Source organism: Pimephales promelas, chromosome 8 (genome assembly GCF_988280905.1).
Source record: "Pimephales promelas chromosome 8, fPimPro1.hap1.1, whole genome shotgun sequence".
NCBI classification, from domain to species: Eukaryota; Metazoa; Chordata; class Actinopteri; order Cypriniformes; family Leuciscidae; genus Pimephales; species Pimephales promelas.
Genome location: NC_142776.1, coordinates 23,443,475 through 23,457,484, shown reverse-complemented (window position 1 = coordinate 23,457,484; position 14,010 = coordinate 23,443,475). Strand labels below are relative to the sequence as shown.

The following is a 14,010-nucleotide window of genomic DNA, read 5'->3' as shown; positions in this document are numbered from 1 at the left end:
AGTTTATTTAATTTGTTAATGTGTAAATATGCTCCTTGCTTTGACATTGTTATTGTTATAGATTTTTTTTTTAATACACACATAATTGATTGAAATGCAGGTTTTCTGTTTGTGTCAAAATGGTTTGTCTTTATTTGGCTACAATTTCAGTAATGTTTTAACATTTCTCCTTGCAGGAGGTCCCCCGTGTCCAACCAGCCCCCCATTACCAGAGTGTGCCTACCTGGTAAGTCCGTATATAATTTCACATATTCACATTATGCATAAATGTATCCTAAATGTGGTCCAAAAGTCTCAGACCAATAGCGAAAGACAACCTTTTCAGAATTGATTTTATATATATATATATATATATATATATATATATATATATATATATATATATATTTTATTACAAATGATATAAAGAGCAAACTGACTTAAAGGAGTAGTTCACTTTTAAAAAAAAACTTTTGTTGATTATTTACTCACCCCCATGTCATCCAAGATGTCCACGTCTTTCTTTATTCAGTCTAAAAGAAATTAAGAGGAAGAAGTTTTTGATGAAAAGAATTCCAGGATTTTCTCCATAATGGACTTCAATGGGAACCAAACGGTTCAAAGTCCAAATGAGAGTTTCAGTGCAGCTTCAAAGTGCTTTAAACGACACCAGACGATGAATAATGGTCTTATGCAGGACCCTTCGAGTCATTACTTGAAAAAAAGATTTGTTCATTTTGATGAACGAGTTTGAACAGGAAAGTCACAAACGCTCATCACAGAACAGAACAAGGCAAGCATTTGTGCTTATAAAACTTAATTTTTTTTTATTTATTATTTAGATGACTGATCGTTTCGCTAGATAAGACCCTTATTCATCGTCTGGTGTCGTTTAAAGTTCTTTGAAGCTGCAATGAAACTCTCAATTGGACCTTGAACCCTTTGGTTCCTATTGATGTCCATTATATGGAGAAAAATCCTGGAATGTTTTCATCAAAACCCTTCATTTATTTTCAACTGAAGAAAGAAAGGCATGGACATCTTGGATGACATGGGAGTGAGTAAATTATCAGCAAAAGGTTTTTTTTTTAAAAGTGATCTACTCCTTTAAGTTAAAAATGAGTGCAGAATCTTAAATATTGACTCTTCACTGTAGTTCCTTGGTTCAAAATCCTAAAAAGAAACCTAAAAAACATGGTGAATGTCCTCTTTTAATATACAGGCATTGCCTATGCTTTTAAAGTTAACTCCATTACTGTGCGCCTGTAAACACGTGTATTGCGGTGGTGTGTGTCCATATATTTTTAATGATAGAGAGGCCTCTTGCCATGCTACGTGACTGCCCACGGCATTGCCCTCTTGTATCCCTCATCATCACTCATCTCCGCCTTTGCTTCTACTGATTGACCGGGCAGTGTTGAAACGTTTAGTAGACTAGCATACACACACATTCAAGCACGGTGCCCATATTAGTGGCTGTTTTGTCTAGTTTTACAGAATGTGTTAGACCATAGGAAAAGGCCATGGCTGCTACATGTTGGTCTCTCACACGCACGCACACCAGCCAAACACAATAATGCAACGGACAACAGCCTGGCAGCTGAAGGTTTTGTATAACCGGTGGGAAAATTCCTCATAGTTCACTCTCTGTCCTTGAGGATGGCTCCCAGTGTGATTATCAGAACACAGGCCAGACAGAGATTTCAGAAAAACTGTAATCTATTCTAACTAAACAGAACAAGGCCATTCACTGGAGCCTCTGTACAGCCCAGACTGTTTCCTTAGAAATGTCAAGAAAACCTTGGCGGACTGAAGCCATTTCTGAAGGATAATCAGAGAGAGATTGTTCACATTTCATCAAGGAATAGATAAAAAAGGCTTTCTATAAACACAACACAATCATTAGCAGGTTCTGTTTAATGAAATGCAATAAATTTGTGTAGTTGACGGTATTCTTGTAGCACAACAGTTAAATGGTTAAAAATGGTAACACTTTATTTTGATGGTCCCCTTACTAACTATAAGTAACTTTACAACTACATGTCAACTAACTTTCACCTGAGTATTAGTAGACTGTCTGCTTAAAGGATTAGTTCACTTTTCAAAAAACTTTTGCTGATAATTTACTCACCCCCATGTCATCCAAGATGTTTATGTCTTTCTTTCTTCAGTCGAAAATAAATTAAGGTTTTTAACGAAAATGTTCCAGGATTTTTAATGGACTATGGACTTCAGTGGGAACCAGACGCTTCAAGTTCCAAAAGAAACTTTCAGTATAAACTGCAAACTTGTCCAAAGGGCTTTAAACGATTCCAGACTATAAATAAGAGTCTTATCATGCGAAACGATCGCTCTAATTTTTTTTTTTAAAAAAGTAACAAAGTTTAAGTTTTATAATATCAAACGCTCGCCTTGCTCTGTTCTGTGGTGCACGTTCGTGACTCTACTGTTCGAACTCGTTCAACAAAATGAACAAATCTTTTTCCGAATCAATTCGTTCGTTTCTTTCGCCGAACGAACCAAATGACTCGGAAAAAGATTTGTTCATTTTGATGAACGAGTTTGAACAGGAGAGTCATAAACGTGCGTTACAGAAAAGAGCAAGGCGAGCATGTGAGCTTATAAAACTTAAACTTTGTTATTTATTTATAAATTGAGCGATCGTTTCGCTTGATAAGACCCTTATTTATCGTCTGGAATCGTTTAATGCCCTTTGAACAAGTTTGCAGTTTGTACTGAAAGTTTCTTTTGGAACTTGAACCGTCTGGTTTCCACTGAAGTCCATTATAAGGAGAAAAATCCTGGAATGTTTTCATCAAAAACCTTAATTTCTTTTCGACTGAAGAAAGAAAGACATGGTCATCTTGGATGACATGGGGGTGAGTATATTATCAGCAAAAGTTTTTTCAAAAGTGAACTACTCCTTTAATGTCTTCTAACACCCAACAGACATTCTGCTGACTATAACGTTGTAAGTACATTATTTTACTAAACCACACCCTAACACCTATCCCTAACCTAACAGTCAACTACCATCTAGGCATCTACTAATACTCTAATGAGAGTTAGTTGTCATGTAGTTGCAAAATTACTTATAGTTAGCAGAATATTTAAAATGGACCTTCAAAATATTGTATAAAAGGTGAAGCACTGTACAAAAAGTAGCGGTAGTGAAGGAGTTTGTCCACTAGTATCAGACATGTTGTGCCTTGGTGCTCACTTGGGAGACAGGTTTGAATCTATCAAATCCATCTAGCAAAAGCCCTAAAATAAAACATGCTTGCAAACTTCTCTTCAATTGGACCATAGAAGGAAAAATAAGCTTAAAAGAGGTTGAACTGTCAGTACAAATAGATTGTTAGTGTTGTACAGTCTGGTTTGGTGGCGGTAATGGATCCTTGTCCTGCTTTCACAATTGAATCAATATATTTCTAGGAAAGATGGAAAAATCAAATGGAGTGGAAGAGAAGGGGTATACAGTAGAATATTGTGCATTTTTTGTGTCATTTAGCTATAAGGGGGCACCAGGAGTACATCTCCATGTAACACTGAGTAGATACGGTAAAATGCTCAAAGTGCTCTTGAAATGTCAGTAATTGGGCCATACAGCAAGTCCGGCCTACAAAAAAAAAAAAAAAAACAAACACTAGGTCTTCAATGTATAATGTGGTAGAGAAGTGTCAAGGCATTATACTGAAGCAGAGAGCATGACAAATGCAGTCAGTTGAAGTTCCTGTCAGGTGCGGTGGGTTGTGATTGACGTCAGTTAGCTTGCATGCGGCTTTGTTGACTTCCTCCTAAACCAGGTGGACTGAGATTCACTTCCTGATGCTGTTTAGGCTTGATCGGTCTTTTTGTCTGCTAAAGTGCTGCTATTATGCTTCCAGTTGAGTGTAACGTCACAGTTACTCACCTCTTACTAAGCTGTTAGTTCCGTAATTTTGAAAATATGCAATAGTCATGCAGAATTAATGCAGAATTTGTTTTGATCGCAAATGCCACATCATTTTGGAGAGGTTTTGCACGTGTCCTTACAGGAATAGTTCACCCAAAAATGAGAATGTTGTCATTTACTCATCTTCAAGTTGTTCCAAACCTGTATGAGTTTCTTTCTTCTGTTGAACACACAAACAAATATATTTCAAAGAATATTAGCAATTAAAAAGTTGACAATAGCCATTGACTTCCATAGTAGGAAAAAAAAAATACAATGGAAGTCGATGGCTACCGTCAACTGTCAACATTCTTTAATATATCTTATTTTGTGTTCAACAGAAGAAATAAACTCATACGGGTTTAATCTACTTTTGATCATGCATGATAAGGACGAAAAACTGCTATGATTGTTTTCTTTTCAGATTAGTCTCTATCTCTAAAAAAATAGCCGTCATTGCAAAAACATAGATACTTTAGATACAAAAGATACAAAACCAGTTTACACCAAGATCGATAACAATAAAGATGTATAACTAAAGGTAAACTAAAAAAGTAACTTTAAATGCTTAAGTTCTTAGATTCTGATTGGCTATCAGTGTTTTTGTTCATCAACATTGTATACAACATCGTTCCTGTCATTATTGTTAAAGATGGAAGCTAAATCTATTCTAATAGATTAAAAAACTTTCTAGTTATAGACCGTCACATCTCATAACCTTTGTAGCAACGCACATATAACATTTTTTAAATGTGTCTCTACACCTTGTACAGTATTTTTTTCATTTCACTTCTCTGTGACTTGCATTTTTAAATGCAAAAACGAGGTCTGTGTGAATCACCCCTTATAATGCTAGCATCTATGTTTTTGCATTGACGGGGCTTTCTTACATTTACATTTACCAGACGCTTTTATCCAAAGCGACTTACATCTGAGGACTAAATCAAACAAGTCATCATTCTTTTATTTCATTATTTTTTAAATGCAGATACACTGAAAAAAATGATTTTTGCTGCTTGTTCAAATCGCTTAATTAAAATTAGCTTAAGCAACATAATTGCTTTACATTTTGTCCAAACTTAATTTGATTGTGTCCAATCTGCTTAAATATATGTACAATTTAAGTTTACTTAATCCGTTTGTGTTGGATAACATGAATGATTTGTGTTGCATTAACTGAAATTGGGCGGTGCATGTTAATTCCCAGCATGCTTTGCATATGTCTGAATTATGAGAGAATAAATGTTGAAATGAAGTGTTATTTTATATGTTTTTGAGAAAATAAGAAAAGGTTAGTGTGTAATTGGGTTTAATGTTCAATTACATTGGAATTATTAGAACCATTTGAACTACAGTTGGTTACCATTGTGGAGAAGAGTGGATGATTTGGTTAGGCTGTGGACCGATTCAACAATGTGTATAGCAACTGCTTTTTGCTGAAGGTGTATGTATATCTTAGCATTCAGTATGCCACCAAATACTATTGGTAGCTAACTGCAGACTATAGACTAGATGTTGAGAAGTGTGACAAACACATTCAATCTTAATTGGATAAATGAATATATGAATTTGAATACCTGAAACAGCCAATCAGGGAGCCTTTTAAAATCACTTTGAGACTACTTAATTGGATAACTTAAAATGACTTAATTCCATGACATTGAAGATACATTAATAAATTATGTTTGTGTAACTTAATTGATTCATGTGGGACCGATGTACACTATCAAATCATGTAAATCCAACAGACTTTTTTTTTCAGTGTAGAGAGAGTAATCTAAAAAGAAATCAATGGCAGTAGTCTCCCACTCACAATGTAACCCCCAACGCATACAGAACTGTAGTGATGTAACCATAACTGAGACAATGAGACGAAGCCACTGACTTACTGCCTGCACCTAAACTGCCTCCTGTGTGTCATACAAACAGGGTCATTGGGCAGGAAGGAGAGTGCAGATTTTTCCTGTTTTTCCCATACCGCTGGAATCCTCCGGAACCCAGGAGGTGTTTTTCAGTGTGCGAGTGTTAATTCCTCACACACACAGGTCGTGAGATGAACTTGTCTGCGGCCTAATGACCAAATGGGGAAAATAGGATGTAGACTGACAAATACCATTGTCTTCTCTTTCAACACGCACTGATACGGACACGCGTGCACTCATAATGTGTGTTGGATTAGGTGCCTGTGATTTGTAGCACTGAGATGTGTGTGTATCAGATCATTGTTGCAAATTAATATTGTGCATTACTTTTGTGACTATTTGATCCATAGAATATACTGTAAACCCATGAGTTTTCCACATTCTTTTTTACACTGTGTGTGGGGGAGTCCATTTGTCCATGATTTGTGGTGTATGAGGAATTTGTTGTGATGGCCAGAATTTCCGGAACTCTTCGTCTCTGGCAATGGGAATGTTTTTTCATGTTTTTGTGAGAGCAGGAAAGTCACAGGTAAGACCTTGCTGTTCTTCTTACAGAGGAGGGAGGCGGCTAATCTGAGGTTAAAGGTTCTCTAAGCGATGCTGGGCCAAAAGATTTTTTGTCACATACATCAAACGTCTCCTCACTATCGGCTAGCTGCCTGTCCCCTAAACACACTGTAAAAAAACGCGGTCTCTGTAGACACCACAGGCTCCACAAACGGCAACAAAAACAATCATGTCTTACCCGGACCACGAAACCTAACAAACAGTGTTCCAGCCAATCACTGGCAAGAAGTATTTGAGGGTGGGTCTGGGGGGTTAGTGTGCGTGCACATGAAGGGGGTGTGTGTGTGAAGGAGAGCAGCGAAGCATCAGAGGGAAATTTAAAAAATTACCGACACACGACCAAAGAGACGTCGTTCTGAGGAACAAATTAAAAAGAAGGAGTCGGATAAAGAACGTGCGAAGTTCCGAACTTACATCGGTAGCAAAGCTTTTGAACGATGGCGAGAACTCCGGCGGCAGAAGGGCTTCCAGTCCGACATTCAGGTTGCTCTGTTTTTGCTGGACAGGTGGGTAACGTTAAATTGTTTTTTTTCTTCTAAATTGACGCTTATGTTCGCCAAACCCACACAAGGATATAATTAGCTAGAACTATGCACGTTCACAATTATTTCAGGAAGCACGGAAGGGAGGGGGAGGAGATGAGATGCGGAGGAGGGAGGGTCTAGCTCCGATTTGTTTGAAAATATTCCGAACGTCAACACCCAGGATCGCTTTGAGAACCTTTAAGACAAGATAAGGAGGAGATTTCGATCTTGGTAACTGATCTTAGATCAACACTTGGAGTATTGACAGAGATGGCAGGCAGATATAGGCCGGAGTTTATCTAATGCCCTGTGATAGATGCGCTTCTTATAGCTTATAGCTTTACAGGAAACATAAACAAATATGATGGTTGCATAATCTTAAGGCAAACCAGTTGAAAGGTGCATGACATTTTTTAGCATCATTCTGAAAACAATGACTTTGTGTTCAGTTCCTTTTTGTCGTTAATTCTTGATCTTAGAATTGGTACATCATTAAGTTTTTATGCTCAAAGCCTTTTCATTGAGTATACCTCAGGGTGTGGGTTGCACACATCACTCATCACGTCACTGAAAACATTTTTTGTTTTTTTGTATGAGGAACACAAATGAAGCTTTTCATTTGTATGTTTCTTTGAATAATGTCTAAAAAAAGATGATAATCATGTTCAACACTGTACACACATGGACTTAAATTAGGTAATACAGTGAATTGAAGAGGAGAGATGGTTATATATATGAGAGATTGTGTATTTTTACCTATATAATATATATAGTGTGTAAAATAACCTATATTATATAATGAAAGTAACTGAAGACAGATTTTGCTTTGCATATTTGGTACTTTTGAAGATCCAGGACTCTTAATGAATACCTTCAGTTAAACAAAGCACACGTGGGACACTTTTATGGGAACTTAAATTAACTTTAATGTGAGCTGAGTATAATGGCGTTGTGCCGGCCTAATGAAATGATAAACAGGAGGTGATGCGCAAGTGAACTTCACAGCCTTTTCCTTATCACATCCTAGTATCCTGTGCATTCACACGCATAGTTATAAGGTCAGTTTACTGTTATCTCTATAAAACGTAAGTATGCCTGTTTAAGAATAGAGAGATTAACACACATAAGAACCATTACAACAGAAAAGTGCTGTCTGTGACACTGTGGCACGTAGAAGGAACCACATGACAGCAATAATGTGTTCACAGAGTACCTAGAGAAGGTCATTGAAATGCACCCTGGCTAGCTTGCAATCTTTCTTATCAGCTGACTGTGTGGGATAGAGCTGGCTTACGTTCCCCACTTGAGTCAAAAACAAGCTCTTTAAACCATTGGAGTGCTATGAAGTGGTTTGTTATTAAACGTCTCTTTGATTTCCAAATGGACAAACAGTCCACCCAAAGTTGTCAATAGAAAATGATTTAATTAGTCTTTACTTCACTTCACAAGTTGTCTTATCTGACATTAACCTGACAACATTTTTTTTTTGTTATTTGCTTTGAAATTTCAGAATCCACAGGTTTCCCAGTAGCCAGATCCACCCAAATGTGGTGCCAGGAAGCTCCATTCAAGGGCACCTTGACCAGTGTGCAGTTAATTTTAATCTGAAATGATACCAGTGTGTGATTCACCCTGAAAGAGCTACCCAACAAGGTTACCATGGTGATAATTTCCTGCCATTGCTCTGTTACAGTATCTTCTTCATGAGCTAGATATAGTAGCGCTTCCAGTCACACGACTACTCAGGGTTCACTCTTTTAGGCTCTCTGTGTTTGTTTGTGTGCAGTCACTCTTATGTCCAGTAACTATCCATTTCCTTTTCCCCAGGGGAAATTCTTTGTTTTTTATTATGCTGTTTTCTGTCACTTTCAGGAATGGTTGTGTTGGTCTATAATTAGATTGAATTCTTCAGAACGTCACCATTTCAGAACCAGTTACTCACGGTTTTACCCACATTTAGACTGAATCGTTGCAGTCTCTTGCTCTATTATTATTCATTTAATTTGTTTAAGATCATTTTAGGTTTCTCAGTTGCTGTATAATTCTGGGAGGAAAGAGTACATTAAAGTAGTGTATAATGCATCGAATAAACTTGTAAAAATATAAACTCGTAATTGCAAGAAATAAAGTGAAAAGTAATTGGATTAATATCTCACAATTCTGAATTTTTTCTCAGAATTAGATGTAAAATAAATTGTCAGAATTGCGAGTTATAAAGCTGACTTTTTCCCAAATTGCGACTTTATATCACACAATTCTGACTTAATCTCGCAATTGCAAGTTTATATCTCACAATTCTGACTTAAAAATCTTGCAATTGCAAGTTTATATTTCACAATTCTGACTTAAAAATCTTGCAATTGCGAATTTCTCACAATTCTGGGGGAAAAAGTCAGAATTGCGAGATATAAAGTCGCAATTACCCTTTTTATTTTTTGTTCTGTGGCGAAAACAAGCTTCCATACATCACAACTCATTTGTATAGTTAAACTTTAAAAAAATTGGCACTCTCATTGAAATCTAATGACAAGGTCACTGTCAGTCTGAAAAGGCTTCAGATGTTGGAGAGATGTGAGAAATGCACTGGGAATGTTTTCTGGGAAAAACCTTCAAATTCTCGCCCCAGCAATCTTGTGTGCTCACATGATGATTATTCTGTGATGCTTACGTCAATAGCAACCTATTCATTTTGAACCTCAATCGGTTTAATTTTGTAAGTTTTTATAATAAAGAGAAAAGATCAGAGTGAAACTCATTTAAATCTGATTTTGCGTCAGAGCATGAGGAATGGCTTGCTTGTTTGGACTTAGATTAGGATTGACAGGGAGGAATGTGATTTTAGATCAAAATGTTGTGTGCAGAATTCCATCTGAAGTTATTTCTCTGGCACAGGTTTTGTTGGCTAATGATTTTTGCGCTAATGGCTTTAGCTTTAACAAAACTCCCCATCTGGGATTATCTGGCAAAGATGTTTTGGGAGGTTGTTTTCACTGGAAGTCACAATGGTGGACTTCATTGTAGTCCACCCAAGAGAGCGAGAACCTGCATCAATGTCATCGTCATGGCTGTCATGCTTCATAATGGCATGAGGTAATGCCTCATGTGTAAAATGTACTAACGTAACCTCGGTTCTCTTTAGAAGAGGGAACGAGTACTGCGCAAGCGAACCAGAGCGTGTTGCAGGCACGGCAAAGATACGCAGTACTTGTTCCCTCTTCTAGAGAGAACCGAGGTTATATCAGTAACCTAGTACGTTCTATTACGAGAGGTTCTCTCGTACTGTGTAATATCATCGGAGCAGCACTGAGCATCCGTCTTCCCTGATTCGTTCAAATACCTGAGGCAGCAGCAAGACGAAGCTGGGCCAGATGTGGGCCAGCGCATCCCTGCTCTAGGAGAAAAACTTCGGACAGTGAGCTTTTTCCTGGGACCTGAACAGGTCTACCTGCGCTCTGCCGAATGTCTCCCGTTTGCGGGTGCATAGACCATTCTTCTGCTGGAACATTGTTTCTGGAAAGTCTGTCTGGTCCAAAATTCAGGTGACCAGGCACATGTGCTGCTCTCAATGAGTGCAGATTGTGCTGAGCCCAAACCAGGAGGTGTTCTGTAAAGATTTCGGGACCTGATATATTGCCAAAAAGCGAAGCAGGTACGGCGACTGAAGGTGGCGAGATGAAGGCCAGCAACTTCAGATACAGAGGCTTCTCCCGCAGAAGGCTTGTGCTCGAACGGAATGGTTTTTTCACTCCGGATCCAGCGATGCATGAGCTTCGCTGAAGAGATGAAAAATCAGATTAGATCAGCCCATCAAGCTATATTTATAAGCCTTAGGCGCCCCCATTGGATCTGACGTCACAAAGGGCCTCTCTCGATGGACTGCTGCAGTTGCCGCAGGACAGCCATTAGGCTTGCGAGCTGTCTTGCCTATGTCTGCATGCTGCCGCAACGCGTTTTACAATAATTCAAAATTAAGGATAAATTTTGGCTTCAATATCTCGTGGAAAAGAGGTTTTCCAATAGCGTAAGATATTACTTAGTACAAGAGAACCTCTCGTAAGAGAACTGCAGGTTTAGTTTGTGCATGAGTGGATATATTGTGAATTTAAAAGGTATTTTGGAAAGTGGGTGGCCATAAATGTTTTGGCTAATTCCCGGAGGCATTATCTCAGATTTCCCTTCCATATCAACTGAAACTGAATTATGGTTCATGAAAAAAAAAAAAAAAAACAGTATTAAGCCTGTGCATTTTTTTCTTCCATTGCCAATGCTGCGTGAATAAATGTAAGCTCATACAGAGCTAGATGGAAGACAAGAGCACTCAGAGTCTTTATGAGAGGTGAAGATTATGAAAAACTCCAAACAATGAGCATTGTGTTTCCACTTGCTTGCTCGTTTGCTACAGGAAAGACCATACTAAGACATTTTATGATTATGACCAGGAAGTAAGGCAGACTCTTCCTGTTTGTTTTGCACGGTATGCAAAGCCACACATACCTGGTTATATGTGTTGTTTTGCCTCTCTTTAAAACATAAAAATTATGCAGGATCTATTGATTAGAATATGCGTCATCACTTATGTTTTTGTGTATGAAATTTTTTTAGTTAGTGCTTTGCATGCAGTAAGGTTGAAAAATCTGAGACCGTCACCAAATTGAATAGTTGCATTTTTATTATTTATTACCTACTTCATTTAACAGGGCAGTGCACATTCATATTCTGTAGTCCTTCCTTGGTCACAATCTGGGATTAAATTTAAACCACATATAAAATATTACTATTTTGAGAAATTTATTAATATTCATATTCTATTCATAGGTCACTAATCAATTAAATAAATAAATAAATAAATAAATAATAAATAAATGCACTGTCCATAGTATTTTTCAGACTTTTGGGCCAAATTGTATAAAACAATGTATCTACCAAAGCTCCTTGGTTATTTTCATTCCAGCAAAGGAACTGCAAACTTAGTAGGAGAAACCTCTTTTTAAAAACAACATGGTCAAATCATCTCCGTTCATCATTTACCTCAGACTTGTGTGCCATAGCAACAGCTATAGCAACAGCCCACCCAAACCGGCAGGGTCTGGCAATAATGTGGGAAAACGTCAACAGAATGGAAGCCTTTGAGGCTTCAAGACCATGATGGGTCAGTGATATCTAAGTACACCACATCCTTACCCAGTAAGGGCCTTGTTCTACAGCTGTAGACTGGAGAAATTTTCCCTGGCCCTTTGTGTGCGTGGCTTATGTGTGTCTACGTGACCATATCATTGTCTTTGGTATTTGACCACTAGCTGACTTAACTGATGTGTACGAGTGTGTTTGTGCGAAATGTGTACATGTCATCACAACTCGACTGCCTGACTGATGTCTAGAGTGTGTGTTGATTCTGTGTGTGAAAGTGTGGAATGCCACACTCTCTTCCTAAAGCCCCTGGTCTACTGCTGGGTGCCAAACTGGCTTCAGATCCCTGCCCTGCACCATGTTTATGCACTCAAGACCCCTAGAGACGGCGTGACATCATCAATAATATTTTCAAACACCTCTGGTCTCCAGCAAGAGGTGTGTCTTTTTGCACAAAGGGGATTGTTGGAGTTATCGGAGTTAGATTGTAACACGCAAAGTTGTGTCATGCATGTCTACGCTATGTATCAATGCACCATTTGCCCATCTGATATCTTGACAATGTGGGTTGACTATGAAAGTTAAGAGTGAATCCATCTAATATATATATATATATATATATATATATATATATATATATATACAGTATATACTGTATATATATATATATATGATAAGGACAGGCCTCCTGTCATAGTCTAAAGACAGGTGTTTTCAAATTCTTATATAAATGTTATGTATGCTACAGCATTGACGCCACCTTTAATTGTTCAGATGCTCGTGCTTAAGATCTGCCATGGGACTGAGACATGGGGCCTCTTAACTGTTCTGTTGATATATTACAATGGCATTAAAAACCCAATTCCTCTCCAAGGAATATTACATAACTCACTGCTCTCTAAGTTATTGTCTAATCAAATGTATTATACTTTTATAAAAACGTCAGGACCAATTACCAATTTTTTACCAATTACAAAAATTTCTTATTGTATGGGTTGACAAATAAATATGTTGATGGAAATACTAATTAAATAAATAGAAGTGAAATAATAAATGTTTTTAAATCATCTTAAAAAATATTTTCATTTAATTTAAATATATTAATGTACAATACATTGACAATTTTAATAGTCAAATATATTTTAAATGTATGTGTAGTGAACATGTGTAGTGTTCAAGAATGCAAATGTAATTTTGCATCAAAAAAATTGGTTTTATATCTGTTTACAGATAATCGTTGGTTCCATTTGGACTGCTTACTCAATACTTCTTTTAGGCAATGAACAACATATTCTCATGGCAATTCATAACTATTTTACTTTTTGTGAATTGGTGCAGATTTTTTAAATTAAAATATCAATCATACGTTTTTATACAAACTGCTTACGCCCCATTGACGGTTATGTTTAGGGGTGGACCTTCATGCTTACATTTTTCTAAATATCATATGTTTCTGAACAAATTGCAGTGTACAATTTTATAAGAAATCACCATTGGGAAATCACCAACCTCATGAGGTTGAACAGAGTTAAACAGTCACAGAAACACTTGAAATGCTATGGTATTTTTTTTTTTTTTTGAGTGGTTGTGTGTTATGCTTATCCTTAAACTTTTTCAGCAACTGAATTTTTGTCCTTGTGAGTACTATTGCTGGGTGTGGGAAAGATTTCACAATATTATACTAAATTGTGCATTTATTTCAGGATGTTTATATATATAACTATATATATATATATATATAGTTTTAGTTTTACTTTTTTTATTTCGGATAAATCTACTTTGAACCTTCTATTCATCAAAGAATCCTGACCCTTTTAAAAAAAAACATTAAAGTTGCAGTCTGGCGTTTTTCCTCTTTGTCGCCATCTCTGTTCGAAATCGGCAATTGCAGTCATTCGTGGAATTATCAACTTTGAGTGACCCGGCCGGACAGTGAAAGGGATTTGCCTTTAGTGTG

At 37.1% G+C, this 14,010-nt stretch overlaps 1 protein-coding gene across 4 annotated transcripts in view; it reads left to right on the top strand.

Moving 5' to 3' along the window:
• The window catches only part of pde4ba (phosphodiesterase 4B, cAMP-specific a), a 162,710-nt gene that overhangs the window by 121,554 nt on the left and 27,146 nt on the right, over window positions 1–14,010 (top strand). For all 4 annotated transcript variants that reach the window (XM_039691716.2, XM_039691718.2, XM_039691719.2 and 1 more), the window contains one exon: window positions 177–226. In XM_039691716.2, the coding sequence (XP_039547650.1) occupies window positions 177–226 (50 nt within the window). The remainder of the gene's footprint in view (window positions 1–176; window positions 227–14,010) is intronic.